The 17,417-nt window shown below is 41.2% G+C and overlaps 1 protein-coding gene across 1 annotated transcript in view; it reads right to left on the bottom strand.

Moving 5' to 3' along the window:
* Window positions 1-10,637: 10,637 nt before the first annotated feature.
* Window positions 10,638-17,417, bottom strand: part of LOC147693523 (vomeronasal type-2 receptor 26-like) — a 62,064-nt gene continuing 55,284 nt past the window's right edge. Inside the window, exon 3 of the mRNA XM_086936039.1 lies at window positions 10,638-11,530. Coding sequence (XP_086792165.1) covers window positions 10,638-11,530 — 893 coding nt within the window. The remainder of the gene's footprint in view (window positions 11,531-17,417) is intronic.

Here is a 17,417-nt window from a genome sequence, read left to right as displayed (position 1 = left end):
GGCGGGGCACTCATATTTGTAGCAATGACGGTGTGGAGGATTTGTATAGCCTCAGTTTGGGTAGATACAGACCCTCCTCCTTTCTCCCAATTGGTGGTTAGTTTAGTCGCGACCTACCACCTTGAGAAGGCTATCTACACCAAAAAGGCCATAAAGGGCAAAGGAAGGGATTAGAAATCTGGGAGCCCCTAACTATCTGGCTGGATCAGAGTGGTTCGCAAGGCTAATTTGTATATTTGCTCACTTAAGGGTCCCTCTCCCTAATTGACGTCCACTACAACCTTGGTAGCTTAAAAGCTTAGGGGTGTTTCATATTCTCTCCCTTTCTTCTTTGATTGTATGTAACATTCTTGTCCTTTTTGTTGTTGTTCCCTTTTTTTCTTTCCCTTCTTTTTTCTTTTGTCTATCAAATGTATAATTTGTTTTGTTATCTACTTTTATGTTCTTGATTCGTACTGTTGCACAAGGGGTGGGGGGTTGATCTTGTCTCTTCTCTGTAACAATGCTTTAGAAAAAAAAAGAATTAAAAAGTAAAAAAAAAAAGAACTACAATATACCAAAACATTAGAAATAAACATGCCTTGATTAACATAATGACCTTTGTAAAGAGGTTAGCGGGCTGAGTCTCTGAGGACTACAGTTTCTGCATTCATACAGAATGGATGGTTGAAGATGCTACTTAAGAAACAATCATGTACAGTTTCCCAATCAGCGGACGACTGATCTCAGACGAAGCCTCCAGTTGGTAGCTGGAACGGTGTTATGATGCTCTTACATTTTAAAAAATGAGGAGACTCTGTTATCTCACATTATAGACTTGTACATTGAGAGCCTATTGTTGAAGCACTTTCATGAAACTTATTTCTGTATCATAAATATTAGCCATAAATAATTCATAATTTTGTCTGTTCACAGCTCCAGTAGATGATAACAAGCTCCTTCTCCCACTTCTCTTCCGTGGATTTTTGTTGATTCGTGCTGGAGTTCTAATTATTATCTCTATTAATTAGTTGCTTCTAAAATGTGTATATGCTGGAAATAATGCAGAGAGCTATTGCATTTGAATTCATATGTGAATCTCTAGAACGTTTGTTTTAGGATTAATGAAGTCTCGATTATGTCCGCACAGGTTTTATTGCATAATGAACATTATGATTGAAGCTATATAAAAAACAATGAAGAGAACATGCCCACAACATATTCAAAAGGATGCGGTTTTAGGGAAAAGTAGGTTCAGGTGAATGGTTACTGCACAGAAAATGGTGGCAGGTATTATTGCTGCACTAACGGACAGTTGTAACAACTGTTCCTTGGTTCCAGCTACGGTTTCCACTATTGCCCACCTCCTAAGACCAGCCACCAGTATTGCTCTTTACCTAAACATATAACTTTTTTACACAGATGTGGAGAGGCAAAGTGTATCAATAAATATTCACGGCTTCAGATGCCATACATATAAACATAAACAGATGACAGGAGTGATGAATCTTCCAAACGATGACGTGATTTTCAAAATGCTTTTATTATATTTCATAAAACCCACAGCCTACGCGTTTCGCCCAACACGGGCTTCTTCAGGGCTTATCTTTGTATCCTGATATTGAAACGTCTCCAAATTAGGGTGTCTTCAATTATTTTGTCCAACATAAGCGAGTATATCCCAATTCATAGAGTCACTCATTCATTAGGGAGTTGGGCATTTTCTCGTAATCCCTCCTATATTATTGGAGTCCTTGATTCTTAGGATGAAGGGAAAACTTAAATCATAGCCGTGTTGCTATCACGTACCGATTAAGGCACAATGTACTATCTCCTACGTCGGAGCCCTTCTCCTCCAGCCTTCGTTTCGGAAGGTGTGTGTACAAGTTACCTATTTCTACTTGTTTTTACAATACATCTGTAATTTTATTTATCACATTGTCTAATCATTCTTAGTTCGAGACCTAGCCAATAGTAACCGGGGATTCAATGCTGTTGATAAGAGTAATTAATTACCATTCTGTCATAACCTGTTTCCACATGTATCCCCCTCCGGGTCGGCACACGTAAATTAAATCCAAATTCCATACTGTTTAAGCTACCGTCTATTCGCGGTCCCATTTTATAGCTGTTGCCCCCCATATTATGAATACTAGCGTTCGCTACATACATCCATGCTCCGTCTGAAAACTGACTCGTCGCCCCTACCTTCGTATTCTGCCTCGTAATGCTTCACTCGACGCCGCCAATCATGTAAACCGAGTACGGCAACATGACAATCACTAACTTCCAGCTGCCTATAAGCCAGAAGAGAAATCCCAGCTGACGTCACTGATTGAGAGCCACGCGTCTCCTTCACTTCATCGACATTAAGAAAGGACTATAAATCTTCCTGCCGTAGTCCGCCATTATAGAGTGTGCAATCTCAACATAAAGCGTAACTTGTCTACATTAGCCCGAAATGTGGCATTTCAATCGTATCATCTAGCTCAGGAATATCTAACGTACAACTTGTCGAAATTAACCCGATTTAAGACCCCTCAATTGCATTGTGTTGCAACTTGAGATTACCGGGTTTGACATATCTTTTGTGGTTAGATGTTATTAAAGTATTACCACCAGTGAAAATCTAAAAGTCCAAATAGAATATATGTGTCAGTAAAAATGAGTATATTTCATATGGTAGTGTTTGCCTTAAATCTCTCCATCCATTGAGGTCAGTAAAATAGTAAACTCATAGTAATAGTTAAATACAAAACACATAATCAAAGAAACCTGCAAGAAGCTCGAGGAAAGTTATTGCAAAGATTAGTCATACATAGTTTATAAAAACATCAATCTGTCAGACGGATAAATATCATTATAATTAATATAACATGTCAAATCTTTGGTCAGATGGTAATATACTCAGTGTAATAACCAGAGATAATAACGTAACCATCATCCCTACATTTCCCTGCTGACAATGTCTAGCTGCCTAGGAAGTAATGTAGTTCCTGATCGATGTTCAAACCTAGCTCTGTACTATGCAGTCTCAAAATCCAGTATGCTTCCTTTCTGCTTAGTACCAATTCTCTGTTGAAGGCTAATTTAATTGAACCTGAATGTCTCCCCTTCTTCTTTTGACTTACAGAGGATTTACATGGAAGAATTAGGTATTTATATCAAGTGTATACACTGCACTTGAGGTTTTCACTAGCGCATCAATGTTACATCTTGCACATTGTACACATCAGATAGACTGGTATATACACTATGGGATGTGTTCTAATAATGACCATTGGCCTAGATTCACAGTCCCTCACGCCTTGTTTTTCATGAATTGTGTGACAATCACTAGCGCTGAATATGTTGCACATTGGTTCTTTTCACAGTAATACCCTTTTCTCCTCTCCATCCTCTTTGGGTTATAGCCCTGATTTTAAAGAAACACTGTTTTTGTTTTTGGTTTTGGTTTTCACCTTGATATTTGTGATGATTTGAGGCACTTTTGTATTTACGTAAAGAATGTTTACCCTGTGCATGAATCTACAGCGTACTGGCAACTGTGCATACAAACGTTTTGAGTAATGAATCAGACTAGTTGTGCTATACAATAGCCTTTTTGTATGTTTATACTTATACTGCCTTGAGGAAGTTGCGGGACAACCTCCCTAGGCGCAACGAAACACGTGTTGGCTGTTGGAAGCTGTTTTGAAGGCCTACGTTAATAAACACTAAACAAGAAAGAGAGGATCTTATTCATGTTTTGATTTGTTATACATTGTCAACTGTGTATTTTACCTTAACTGGGAAACCTTATCTATAATAGACGTGTGCTGGGGAGTAAATTCTATAAGTGCTAAGTCTGGTTTCCGAGAAGCTACCAAAGCCTTTGGAAATATTTGATAAAACAATAAAGAGTGAGATTTTTAATGAACGTCTTTTGCTGGAACCTCAGTCTTCTCTCTGAAGGCTGTGGGCAAGGCCATTGCATTCTAGACAAAGCTTTCCATATTACATTAGTTTGTTTTTGAAAGGGTAGTAAAAAAAAACGAATTGTGATAATTAAACTGGGGTATACAACTGTGGATGTAATATGAATTCATGCGTACATCATCCCCGATATAATGAAAATATATTTATGTTTATGTTTTCGTTTGGAGGGCAGATATCTACAAGTGTGAATCATGAATACAATCTTGATCTTTATCAGAAAAGTGGTTTCGCGACTTGTAGATAAACCTAATGTTGATATATAGCTCGAGTAGTCCATACCTATGGGCGATGCCATATTTGTCATATATGTTGTGTATATTACTTTTGGTGTTCTGTACCAGTATTGAGGCTTTGTAACAATGAAATGTATTATGTGATATCTGAAACAGTGCTGATTGAAAAAAATATATTTAAATTGTAGATTTTATGGGATGGCTATAATGTTTTCCTGAAGAATGTGGCTATATCATAGTTGTCCGCCGAAACGCGTCGATGCTTTAAAAGAAAGGAGAAATACTTCAAGCCTTGAGAGATAACAATTTTGATGCTAAACTGGATTGATCTCATCATTTTTTGTATCTCCTTGTTTAATAATAGGAATCTACTTTTCGTTTTCTGTCTGTCCCTGTTGATCATATATTTTTAAGTGTATGTGTTTTTAATGTATTATGAAATAATTTGGTATCTATTAACCATATTGGTTTATTGCACCTGCTTTAAATAAATTGTGAAATACATCTGACTGTTTTCGATTTGTTGCAATGCCTCCATATTTGTTACATGTGTACCAATGTGGCTGTGGTCTGTGAATATTTGTAAGTGTGTTTACTAGAGTTAATAAGTCCAATGGGAAGCCTATTTACTGACGGGAACCCACACCAACCTTTTGGGAGTCCTCCACTGATACCTTTTTGGAAACCCTAGTGCTGACCCAGATGTCTGCCTCCTGAGCAAGCTTCCTGTAGCCAGTCAGCTTGCTCACCTTTAGAAAACAAGTATCAAGACTGTGCTCCATCCAAAATAAGTTGTACAACCCTTCATAATCATTAACTGCGCTGCCCCTTACCCAGTATACAGTGCCTTACAAGTATAGTCCAAGAAATCCATCCATGTCTGTGTAAAGAGGTTGTGACTAGTCCTGAACTATTGCCTACACTTCTCAGGTGTCAACCCAAATATACTAAATAGAATGGTCTTCATGGCAATGTATTCAATCTGGTCCCCCAGCTCTAATGTAAGGAGTGTGTCCCTCCCCACTGTGGGCATGTACCGCCGTATGATACCCCCAGATTTCCACTCTGACCCTGTACACCTATAAGCTACCTAATAAGATGACAACCATGTATCTATGTCATCACCCATATTATAACTGGGCACCATATCTTTTGGGATATGGAATCTGAGACCATGTAAAGACAATGCGGGTATGCTGCCACCTTTATTGTTGTTGCTGAACCCCACATGGAGGGCTCTGATATCCAGCTCTCTGATGCTTAGCCATGGGCCATCTTCCTTTCTTCCACAGACAGCCTCTTCTCCTCTAGAGCTTTCTCCTTCTCAAGCTTAGCAACGGTAAGGGTCTGCTCCTTTTCGTCCCCCATCTTGGCAAGCTCTAGCTGTAGTATTATTTCCTCCCTCCTGTGCACCAGCTTCTCTGGTTACAGGCTCTTTGAGGCCACAATGCTGATGGGACTAGAGTGGGCTTCCAGTCCTGGGAGGAAATTGCTTCCACCCTGTAAGTTGCATGACCAGACCTTCTTCCAGGTCTGGCTCTGATCCTTCCTCAGATCTTTCCTCCTCATCCACCCATGTCCTTAAGGCTTTCTGAAGCTCTGCCTACTTGGCACTTCACTTATGTTACACCCCTCTCTCCTGGTAGAACTCCTTTAGGTGGGTCATTGTGTTTGTATCCTGGTTGGCCAGCTCAAATTCCATAATGCCAGGTAAGACCATAGATATTGCAGAAACAATGGGAGTTGGCAACAAGAATTTGGAAAACAATCAAAAGATGTCAGATCAGGGAAAACTGAAAAAGGCTTGAATCGGTCTAAGCACAGAGTTGTAGTGAACAATGAGTTATTATATGGTGTTGCACAAGTTTAATCCTCACTGTTGATCACCAATGTTAGAAATGGAATTCCTGCTTGGCTAAGGTATGCACCCAGGCCAAACAGGAAGCACCCCTCTAATCAAGGTAAGCTAAGTACACACTAAAAGATAGCCTGTGCTTACACTCTGGTAGCCTGACAGAGTAGTCAGGCCCACCTAAAGAGGCATTGTGTAAAGTATTTGTGCAACTCATTAACACAATGAATACAGCACAAAAAGACTCCACAAAGGTTAATAAAAAATAATTATTATATTATTCAAAAAAACAAGACCAAAAGAGCAAAAATCCAATAAGCAGAATTAGAGGTTTTGAATTTTAAAATAATTAATTCAGCAAGGCTCTTGAAGCAGTAAGTATTAAAAAGGTTACCTTAGTTTGCACTGGACCCGGGCAAAGTCAAAGTTCAGGCCCACCTCGCAGAAGTGGCTGGCTAGAGGACTCACGCAGGGCCCGGTAAACAGGGTACCTTTCCTGGTAACAACAGCAGGATGCAGGAAAAGATGCGTTGATGTCAAGGCCTGCATATGGAGGATACATCAATCTTCTCCATGCGCTGAAGGCGATGCGTTGATCTTCTCCCTGCAGTGAGAACGTTGCGTCGATCTTCTCCACACACTGGAGGCAATGTGTTTTTTCCGAAGACTGGTGTCAGACTCGAGAGTCATTCAGAAATGCACCGGATTCTGCCACACAGTTGAGGGGATGCGTCAATCTCACCAAGCTGGAGTAGTGGTGACACCCTGTATGATGCATCGATCTCTGGAGGTTAACCGCTGATTCTGATGCAGAGCCCCAATTGTACTCCTGCAACCGGGTCGATGCACAGGTTCTGCTACCTGGAGACAGGAGATGCATTGAAATCCATGTTGCAAGTATCTTGACTACTTCCAGTGAGCCAGGCAAGGAGCACTGGTAGAGCCTTTGATATCCCTGAGTCTCAACCAACAGGAAGCAAGCCAACAAGCCTTTGGAGATCATCTGTAGTAGAGTCCAGGTTTCCTTAAGCAGAATCAGGGAGCAGCAGGCAGCAAGGCAACAAACAGAAAAACAGGCCTTTTAGACCAACAGTCCAGTTCAGACCTTTAAGCAGCACAGCAATTCTTCTGGCAGAGAGTCAGTTAGTAGTGTCTTGAAGTTTCTCATTTTAGGGGTCAGAGACCCAGTACTTATACCCAAAAGGGCCTTTGATGTGGGACTGACTTCAAAGCAATCCTCTGAAGTGAACAAAGATCCATTTCAGCCCAGTCCTGTCTGTGGGGGGTAATCAGCCCTTTGGCTAAGTGAAGTGTTAGCCATTCCCTTACATCCTGCCCAGGAATACCCATCAGATTGCAGATGTATGTATACGCCTGCTCATACGCCCCTAGCTTTCCTGTGTTGTGGCGTGTATTGCAGACAGGCTTGTAGAGTTCATTATTATGTAATGCAGAACTTAGAATGGGGGATCCAAATGTTTTCCTATGAAGGAAGTTGGAAGTTGGTGAGAGCCAGAGAGGGTTGATGCTGGAGATGGCTATGTGTATCAGATACATTTCTGGATACTCCATGAATGTTGTTGAGTGATCTTTACACTAGCGACGAGTCGTTTCTGCACAGGGGGCAGATATTGCGCCACCTCCAACCCAGGATAACGGTAGCAACCTACCATCAGGATCTCTCATGTGAGTAAACAAGGCCTTTGTTTCATATTAAAATGGTGCTGCATGAGAAACAGTGTTTCTGCTACCATAGCAGGGATTTCCAATTTCTATCAACATTGAACAAAACAGAATTTATGTTAAAGCAACGCGAATCTCCTATTGTGACCACACATAAGCTAAATGATTTTGGTGAGCGGTAACATCCATGAACGCTGCTAATTGTTATTCTACTGCCTGCGCTCGAAAACTTTGGGCTGCCTCCTAACATTAAGGGGCAGAGTTACAAGCCCCTTGCGCCCCTTTTACACCGCTGTTGCATCACTTTTGTGACGCAGCGGTGGCGCTAAAGATGCACCATTGTGCGGGGTACTTACAACGTGACGCATCAGATGAGTCACGTTGTAAAGCCCTGTGCCAGAAGTAGGCGTTCCTGCGCGGGGGCGTTCCGGCGTAGGAACGCCTCCTAAAAGTGGCTGAGTGAAATCTACTAGATTTCACTCAGTCACTTTTGGGCCCATGCTGCGTCAAAACCCTACTATACATCTCTTCTGCATTCTGTTTCTTAAAGTGAGTCAGTGATTCAGAGTCTTTGTTACGTTTGCACATGTGGACATCAATATTCTGCGATTTGGCAGCACAGAATTTTGTTGTGGAACAGCATGCTTTAAATTAATTGCTAGTCTAATTTCTTCTAACCACTAACTCATTGCATGTGATGGCAATCAAGACAGAGGTAGCTGTGCTGTTTGCAGAGTTTAATTCAGGGGTGGCCTTTAGTTAATGATCTAGTCTCCCCTTGAGGATTGATTTTCAGATCTGTCATGATGGCTTACTACATGAAATGAATCGATCTGCCTCCATGCCCTAGTCTTTTACCAGTTCTGACACAGTGAAGGTCTTTGTAGAGATATTTTGTCAGCATCTAATTTCTGCTAATTTGTTCCCCGTAATAGGGAACTCCGAAGCATCAGCGAGAAAGCATTAATGCTGCGTGTATTTTCACACCTCTGACCTCCATCACTGACAACTGTGAGCACCTTTACACACCTCTGACCTCCATTACTGACAGCTGTGAGCACCTTTACTCACCTCTGCACTTGGAAGTGTCTCTCAGCACAAATTTTGTCAAGAGCTGTGACTGAGCTGATTGTTGTGAGATTGTGCACTTGGGGCCAGAAGAACAACCATTGGCTTTTGCGCCTCGCAAATTGCGAAAAATTGTGAGTTGCAATTTGCGAGTCGCAAAAGCCAATGTACAGCAGTGTCAGAGACATTTAGCGATTCCCAATGGGGTTGCAAAATGCAAGGCTCATGAATATTAATGAGCCACTCGCAATTTGTGACCCCATTGGGAATGGCTGGCCCTCCCAGGGATGGTGGCCTGCTGGGCTCAGCAGACCTCCATGTCTGGCACTGCTTTTCAATAAAGGAGTTGTTTTAAAAAAAATGTAGCCTGTTTTCCTTAAAGGAAAATGGGATGCATTTAAAGACAAAAAAATGAAACTTCTTTTTATTTTTTAAGGGCAGGTAGTGGGTCCTGGGACCACTGCCTAACCTCAAAAATTATTTTTAGAGCAAGTCACAAAGGGGAAGGGGTCCCCCGGGACACCTTCCCTCTTGCAACTCCATTACCACCCTCTTGAAGAGGGCTGTAAATGTGTTTTGAGACCGCTAATGTGGTTGCAAAACATTCTTACATGGCTTGTGAGTCGCTATTCGGAAGGGAAGGCCCCTTCCTAATAGCGAGTCGAAAAAGTACATCGGTCATGTAGGTTTTTGCATGTGCAAAATGGTCGTACATGTTGCCCTTGGTAATATTGGTGCTGGGGTTCACATACTGAATGAGAACTAAGCTACATGGAGTTTGGTTGCAAATTTACAACAATGATTTGTGCATCTTTGCCTTCAATGACCTTTGCTTTATTGTTGCCTCAGAAGTCGCATACTGAGATTTTTAGAGCAACCTGTACATCGAATCAAAGCTATCTTTTGGAATTGGAAGACCCTGGACTTGCTTACCTAAGGAGATTTTCCCTCTGGACATCAAGTTCCATGTGCCTGGCCAAATGAATTAATTTCTCGCTAGGGTAAATTCGATGCTGCTTCTTCGAGGGTTTCCCATGGAGGTCATTTGGAGGTAGTCAGGGGTTGCAGCTGCGACCTCTAGCTTGCTCCCTGCTACTCTGCCACTTCCTTTGTGACCCCAGAGGAGGCAAAAATTGAGCCTCCTCTGAGGCCCAAGGTTGCAAAGGAAGTGCCAGGAGTAGCAGAAGGCAAACTAGAGGTTTTAGCTGCGACCGTTGACTATCTCCAAATTACGTCCATGGGTTTCCCAAGTGTTCCATTCCTGCTCCCACTGAATTACCACAGATTTTACTGGTGTGACCTCTTTTCCATATGCTGATTTCTCCAGGAATTACCAGTTAAAATTGCTGTGGGAAAAATATAAGGAGTGCAAAAGTTTTTACAGAACTTGTGATGTGAAAACAGATGCATTACTAGTCAATTTGTAACCATGGTCAATATGATACAATACAAAATGAAACCTCAAGGCAAATCTGATTTATTGAGCAGGCATTTAATGGCCATTTAGTGTGCTGTCTAATCAAGAAGTAGCAGTCATTTACTGACATAAAATGGAAAGCAGAGATATGGTATTACATTTAAAAAATACAACATAACATTTTGAGGAGCATCATGTTCACTTAGTAACATTTATATCGCTGGTTACCTTTTTCTTTCTGTTACTTTAATTGCATTTGAAGTACATATGGGATTCGCTGCAGAGTTTAGTCTAAGTTTTTTAAGTTAATATTGCTTATTACTTTACACATGAATAATATTGGTAGCCATCAAACATACAGGGTCTGGTGATGAAAGCTCCCATCTGCCTAACTCTACAGCAAGCCCTTAGTTTTTATATTGCACAGTCATTTACCTAGCAAGTAGCTTTTAGAGTTCATATCAGGTCTGAGTAGAATAATATAAACCTTGGGGAGGAATATGCAAGCCAGAAGCCCTGAACTAGATGCTAGGATAGCAAACACCTCCACAGCCACCATATATTTCCCTTGAGTGCTCAGGTAAGCTGGAATGAAGGAGATCCACACACTTGCAAACACAAGCAGGCTGAAAGTAATATGCTTAGCTTCATTAAAACTATCAGGTAAGTTCCTGGACAGGAAGGCTAATATAAAGCTAAATCCAGCCAAGAAGCCCATGTATCCCAGCATGAAGTAGAATAGCAGCACTGACCCTTCATAACACTGTATGATGAGTTTCATGGAAGATGATGTGTTGACACCTGAATAAGGAGGTTTTGTAGACAACCATATTGTGCAGATAATAACCTGAAAAGTGGAACACAAAATTATTAGGAAAATGGATGTCCTCGTGCCAAGCCATTTCTTCAAATTGCTGTTGGGTTTGGTGGCTCGGAATGCAACAATGACTGTAAGAGTTTTGGCCAAAATACATGAGACACTGAGTGAAAATACAAGCCCAAATGTCACTTGCCGAAACAGGCAGGTCCACCTGCTAGGGCGTCCAATAAATATGAAGGGACAGAGGAAACACAACTTGAGCGACACCAGGAGGAGGTAGCTCAGGTCTCGGTTATTGGCCCTCACAATTGGGGTGTCCCGGTAATAGGAAAAAATACATAAGGTTATTAGAGTTAATGAGGATAAGAGTGCTGAGATGGAAGCAAGTGTCGCACCCATGGGTTCCTCATAGGACAGAAACTCAGTGGTCCTCGGTATACACATGTCTTTTTTTTCATTGGACCACTCATCTTCTCCACACTTCAAACAAACCGAGAGGTCTAAGAAGAACAAAAAGAGAAAACAAGTCTGTGACTATATATTTAATCATTCAAGAGTACCATCATAAGTGTTTATATCAAGATAAAACTCATTATGATTAAGCATTTCATTTTTACAACTTCAGGTTTGCAATTGAGTAACTGCAGCAATAAAAGGTTAAACGATTTGCAGAGAAATGAATGCCCCTTTAGGTCCGCAACATAAACAAATGCCATGTGGCTCTCTACACAAACATTATAAACTCTTTCAATGCAGATATTAATATCTAAATTATAGCATTGTTATGTTATGCTATGCTATGCTAGTCAATATTATAATGTGGTAGTCATACTATATGAGCAGCAACATCAAGGCCTATTAGCTCGAATCATGGGCATCAGGGCCAATAACTTTTAGAAGCTAATCCCACAGGTACACTTCGAGAAACCTGGGCACCAACATATCACCCTTTCTGTTAACGGCTAAATGAGGCATATCCATTGGTGTGAGAAGACCTGTGTTTTCAGCTTTTTCAGGACATCCATTACCCTTCTCTGTCTTCTTACTTGTGATATTTAATTGGAGTTTGTTCTGTATATTTATTGCCTTGACAGAAAAGGACTGATGTACAAGTTTAGTCATTCGGAATTGAGGCCTCACTGCCAGATGCTGCTCTCCAATTGGATTACTTTCAAAGGCTTATATCTCTAATGTGTGTCACTGCCAAACCCTAATCCTACCTTTACACAATGGACTATTCAAGATATTTTAAACAGAATCTGCTTCCTAATTGGAAACCATTGTAGACATTTGAAGGTTGAGGCCATGTGATTCCACTTCTTACATCCCAGCAGGACACAAGCTATTATGCTCTGTAGCCCTTGTTATTTGTCTAAAAGATATTCTGGGGGCCCTAAATAGCTTGATTTTGATAATTCATTTTAGATTGTACCAATGACAAAATGGCTAGGATCCTATGTGAAAAAAACATGAATCGTCCCCGATATTCCATGCATCCCTTTGAAATAGTGTTACATTTAATTTGACAGACAAAACATTATGATCACTGAGATCAGTGATAAGTACAGCCAGATCCTTCAGAGAACTAAAAAAAGAACTATCTACTATCATGTAATCAAGGATCGAGCCACCATTCCTTGATTTATGAGTACAATGAGCCTATCCGAAGGAAGCCTTCCATTAATTATAATACAATCTACTTCGGATAAACTCTCCAAGATTAGTTTCCCTCTTTTATTAGTTTTAATGTTCTCTGGGAATATGGCTTTTGGTATCAGGAGTGTTTCCTCCTTTAACTTATTCCTGAATAGATCCAGGGCACTATTAGATATTTTGCCATTTAAATCTCCTAATAATAGAATATGAGGGGGAGACTTAGATTCCTGAAGATTCTGTATAAAAGAACAAATTGTCTTTATACCGGTATTATAACATAAATCTGGAGATATATATGCATTTATTAGTACAAATGAGTTCTGAGGGGCATCCAGAGCTAGATTCGTCAAAGTTATTGCCTGAAATAATTTATTCGGATCCAGATAATGAGAATAATTCCAATTAATTTTATTGGACAGTAAACAGGCTAGTCCTCCCTTTGCGCGCCCTCTCGTAGAAGGGGTGGTGCTACCCTCTAATACATAAAAATCTTTTACCACTGGGAATTTCCCCGCCAACCAAGTTTCCTGCAAGCAGATCACATCTGCCTCTAAAGATTGCAAAAATAACAACTTTTCTGGGCTCTTTGATAGTCCAGCAATATTCCACGATAATATTTTTAAATCAGCGTTAAAAATGGGAATTCATTCTAGAAGAAAAACCAGACTTGTTTGATAGAATAGCGGGTAACCAACTCCACTCCAAATCGGCGTCCTTTGACGTAGTTTGTTTTTTAGACTGAGGATTATTTATAATCACCTGTCGCTCATTTTTTAATATGCGTATTTTTAATTCCTCAGGCACTACAGAGTGTTGCGTGTTTATCTAGGTTCCTGATCGATACTGCGACCATATGCCCCTATTCGGCTACAAATCCATTTTATTCCCTATATTGGCATAACCGTTCAAGTGCGATATTCAGAAAGTCATCTCTGGCCTCACACGAACAGAGCCACATACCAGAATAGTTTTCTCTGCCACTTCCTTTGCAACCAATTAGTGCAATGACAGAGCAGAAGTCACTTTCTGATATTCCTAGATTAACACTCCGAGTTCTTCAACAAAATAAAAACTCAGCAAACCTGGAAATCCCCGCTTGCTGTGTTTTGATTAGTAATGGAACTCTAATGAGCAACTGATAGCTATCACTTCCTAGTGACATCTTTAATTGACGTCTTATGTCCAGCAAACTTGCGTCAAACCAGGCACCTGTCAGGTATAAATATTACCAACGTTGCCTTAAGCAATAGCCTGTTGCTGCAGCCTGCTACCCTGTTGCTAGCTGTTGTATGCTGTATGCACCCTGCTGCTGCAGCCTGCTGCCCCGCTGCTGTTGGTGAAGCTACTGATACCATTATCGCTGCTAAAGCGCGAACGATGGTGTGGTGAGCTTAGGAGCTGAACAGCCGTCCCTCTGCGAAGAGCCCAGCAGATGCCAAGCTGCCCGCGGACGCTGTCCCCCCTCCTCCTCTCGACGTGCTGAACAAAGAAATCCAGCTCCAGCGTTTCTAGTCTGCCCTCGCGGGTGACTGGGATACCGAGTTCCCCCTGAAGGAAATACCAGACTTCCATCATTCTATTCAGAGGTATGGTGTTGACTAAACCCTTAGTGAGAATTCTTGAAGCAAACCTTGGCAAAACCAACTTAACTTAAAGCTACTTACTTACTCCCCTTCCACGTGTTAGGCTTAGGTCAGGCACACTGGGGTAGGCTTAGTTAGAAACACCAGTTGAGTATTTTAGCCTAATGTATATATGACTGTATATATGTTTTATTACTTTTAAAACCATTGTATGGCTAAGAAACCATATCAATGCTTTTACAGTATTATTTCGCAATACTTATCTTACTGTACGTACTTTTTATAATAACAAGTCTTGCAATTGTGGCAATACATTTCTCTTGTACGAGAAGAAAGACTGTTCAATAAATGTTAACCCTTTATTGACAAACGCCCGTCTCTCTATTCTCTACATATTGTGAAAGTAAACTGCACTAACCTGACTGAGTGAAATAGCTCAATCCCTTCTTGTCTGTGCCAGGGAAGCTGATCACTTCCCATGCAGAGAAGAAAGTTTCCAGTGACCTCTGAGCTAGTTGGTAACACACCCAATTAAGTTTAGCATAGTCAGTGGAGGCCTGGAATATCCGCAGTTCCACGTCGATACTACTGTTTATGTTATTCCAATGCGCAGGGCCTAGTGGGAAACTAGGAACTACACTACAAGAGGATCCATCTGAAGGACCGGAATTTATACCCTGAAATGATGACATTTTTTGGGGTCTTCGGCTTCCTATTTTGACCAGAAAAAAAGGGTCAACATCAATCCCCCTTATTTGAAGTTCCTCGGTCCATTGTAAAACATAATTTGCTACCAATTTACCCGTGCTATCTTTCCACTCTCTGCATTTATTAGTGTTATTACATCTAGGTCTGCGGATTGGATTAGTTTTAGGTCTCTATTTCACGAAAACAATTAACCAATACGGATCTATTTAAAATTAGATCTGGGTCAAAAAGAGGTATGAAGTCCACGAAGAGGGTGTCCACATTTTCTCTAATCTTAGGTACCATCTTGGATTCATGTTCAGTTGCGACCGCATCTGAGAAGGGGATAGCCAAAGGATTAAGGATTGATTTTAGTTTAGGATCAGAAATTGATTGTGGTTTTGGATCATTCACCATTTTGATCTGCTCATCAGAACAGGACTGGCTAGAGTGAATCAAAGGTTCATGTTGTGTCTCTGTTGGGATCAACTTCGTGAATCCCAATGGGTCTTGCAACGACTTAGATTCAGAGACCTCCAGGTTAGAATTTTCCATTGAGGGCTCTTGATCGCATTCAAAGGTGATTTTCCTTTGCCTTTTCTTATAAAATCTACGGTGTGGTTTTCTTTTTTTGCCTCTTTGTTTTTTTGGTACTGCTGTTATAGATTTTTTTCTCCTTTATCGGGGAGACCTTGTTCGGAAGAACAGTAGGGGTAGGAGTTTCTTTATTTGTTTGAGAAAGAAAGATAGGAAAAATAGGAGGAAGAATCATAGTCGAATTATCGTCTGGAATCGTCAAAGCCTCAATCTCTTGGTCAATAAGTGCCACACAATTACCATTAGTTGGATTCACATTCCCATTTACGGGAAATTCGGAAATAACCGCTGCATGAGTGTTAATTTTAAACAGAGGATCTAAAACTATGGCTCGTAGGGGTACCTCAAGATTTGTTTTATTATTCGTTTCCTCATTTACTTCCTTACTGGGATTTTTTGTTGGAGTGACTATTTTTAGAGGTGTAACAACTTCTGGTCCTTTTATCTGACTCAGTAGCGCCTTTAGAATCAGGGTTACTGTATCAAATACATTATCCGACCCACTAACTAATTTTTCCAGAAGCTGTAGGATAGACAAGATAAGTTGCTCTAGAGAAGATAAGGATTTAGATATTACGTTATCGTCACAAGGATAAATATTAGGGGGATCTTTATTTCGTAAGTGAACAGGGCTAGGGAAGGAATTCACTTGAGAAATGGAGAACTCAGAATTTTTAGAGGGAGTGCTACTAAAAAGATGTAACCTGGGGGTTGCTACTATGTCTTGTGTAATAATAGGGTTCTGCACTTTAATTAATCGCTTCTGGGACTCTAAGTTTATATCTGGTAAAGTGAAGTCCTCTGGTAAATAATTTAGAGAAGGTGATGTATCAAGATGAGTTTTTTGGTCTGCCTTAAGAGAAAGAGGAAAGTTATCTACTACAGCCGCGGCAGAAGAGGCAGAGATGTTACCTAAATCTGCTACACTTGCTGCTTTGGGTTGGTTTTCACATAAATAAACAAAGTTTCCCATTTGGTTCTTATAAGTTAACTCTTCTGTAAGGGGCAGGACTGCTATACCTGATAAGGTACTATCACCTTTAGTAACAGCAGGATCCCACACCTGCTCTTTGTTGTTAATATCTTCAACATGGCCCTCCGGCACTACTTTATCCTTTCCCTTGTCCCATAGGGAATAAAGTTGACATTTACTTTTTAATTGTAAAGCTGACCCATCGCTATTCCGTAAGGGATTGGATTTAGTCTTGGAACAGGCTCTACCAACTACTCTTTACGATCTTAATTTTTTTGTCGTCATTATAAACAAGAAGAAGAATACAAAGTAACACTTGAATAGATTAGGATAAAAACAAAGTATCCTACAAGAAAATACCTATAAGCAGAAGAGCTCAGTGAGTCAAAATGAAGGGGAATAAAGGGGTATGGCCCAGCCAAGCCTCAATCGGTCTCAGTCGGTCCCGCCCTTGTCCCGGGCTTCTCCCGGGACGTTCCCGGGACGCTCCCGGGAAGCTCCTGCGCGCTCCCGCGCAGCGGAGATGACGTGCACTGTTTATGGGGGGAGTGGTGAAGGGGGGCGTGTCAAAACAGGGAGAGCTGCCCAGGTGACTCGGGCAGGTCAGCAACAGCAGGGACTCCTGGGAACCGGAGTCCAATTGCCAGCACGCTCGCAGCCCTGCTATAACTTGCGCCCACAGCAGTTTTTGCCCACAAAAGTCAAGCGCCTCGAAGCGGGACCCGCGAAACGGGTCCGGCGAGAAGTAGCGCTTTTAAGAGAGTAGGTACTCAGGATTTCACAGCGCCAGTGCCCTACACCAACAGCAAGGGTCCAGTCCCAGCAGGAAAACAGGGAAGAAAGGCGAATCCCACGATGGATGCAGGTCCGGTGGTTTTGACTGAGATGAGG

Source organism: Lissotriton vulgaris, chromosome 8, assembly GCF_964263255.1.
Source record: "Lissotriton vulgaris chromosome 8, aLisVul1.2, whole genome shotgun sequence".
In the NCBI taxonomy this organism is placed as follows: domain Eukaryota; kingdom Metazoa; phylum Chordata; class Amphibia; order Caudata; family Salamandridae; genus Lissotriton; species Lissotriton vulgaris.
Note: the sequence above shows the minus strand (reverse complement) of the source record. Positions and strands in the feature narration are given on the sequence as shown.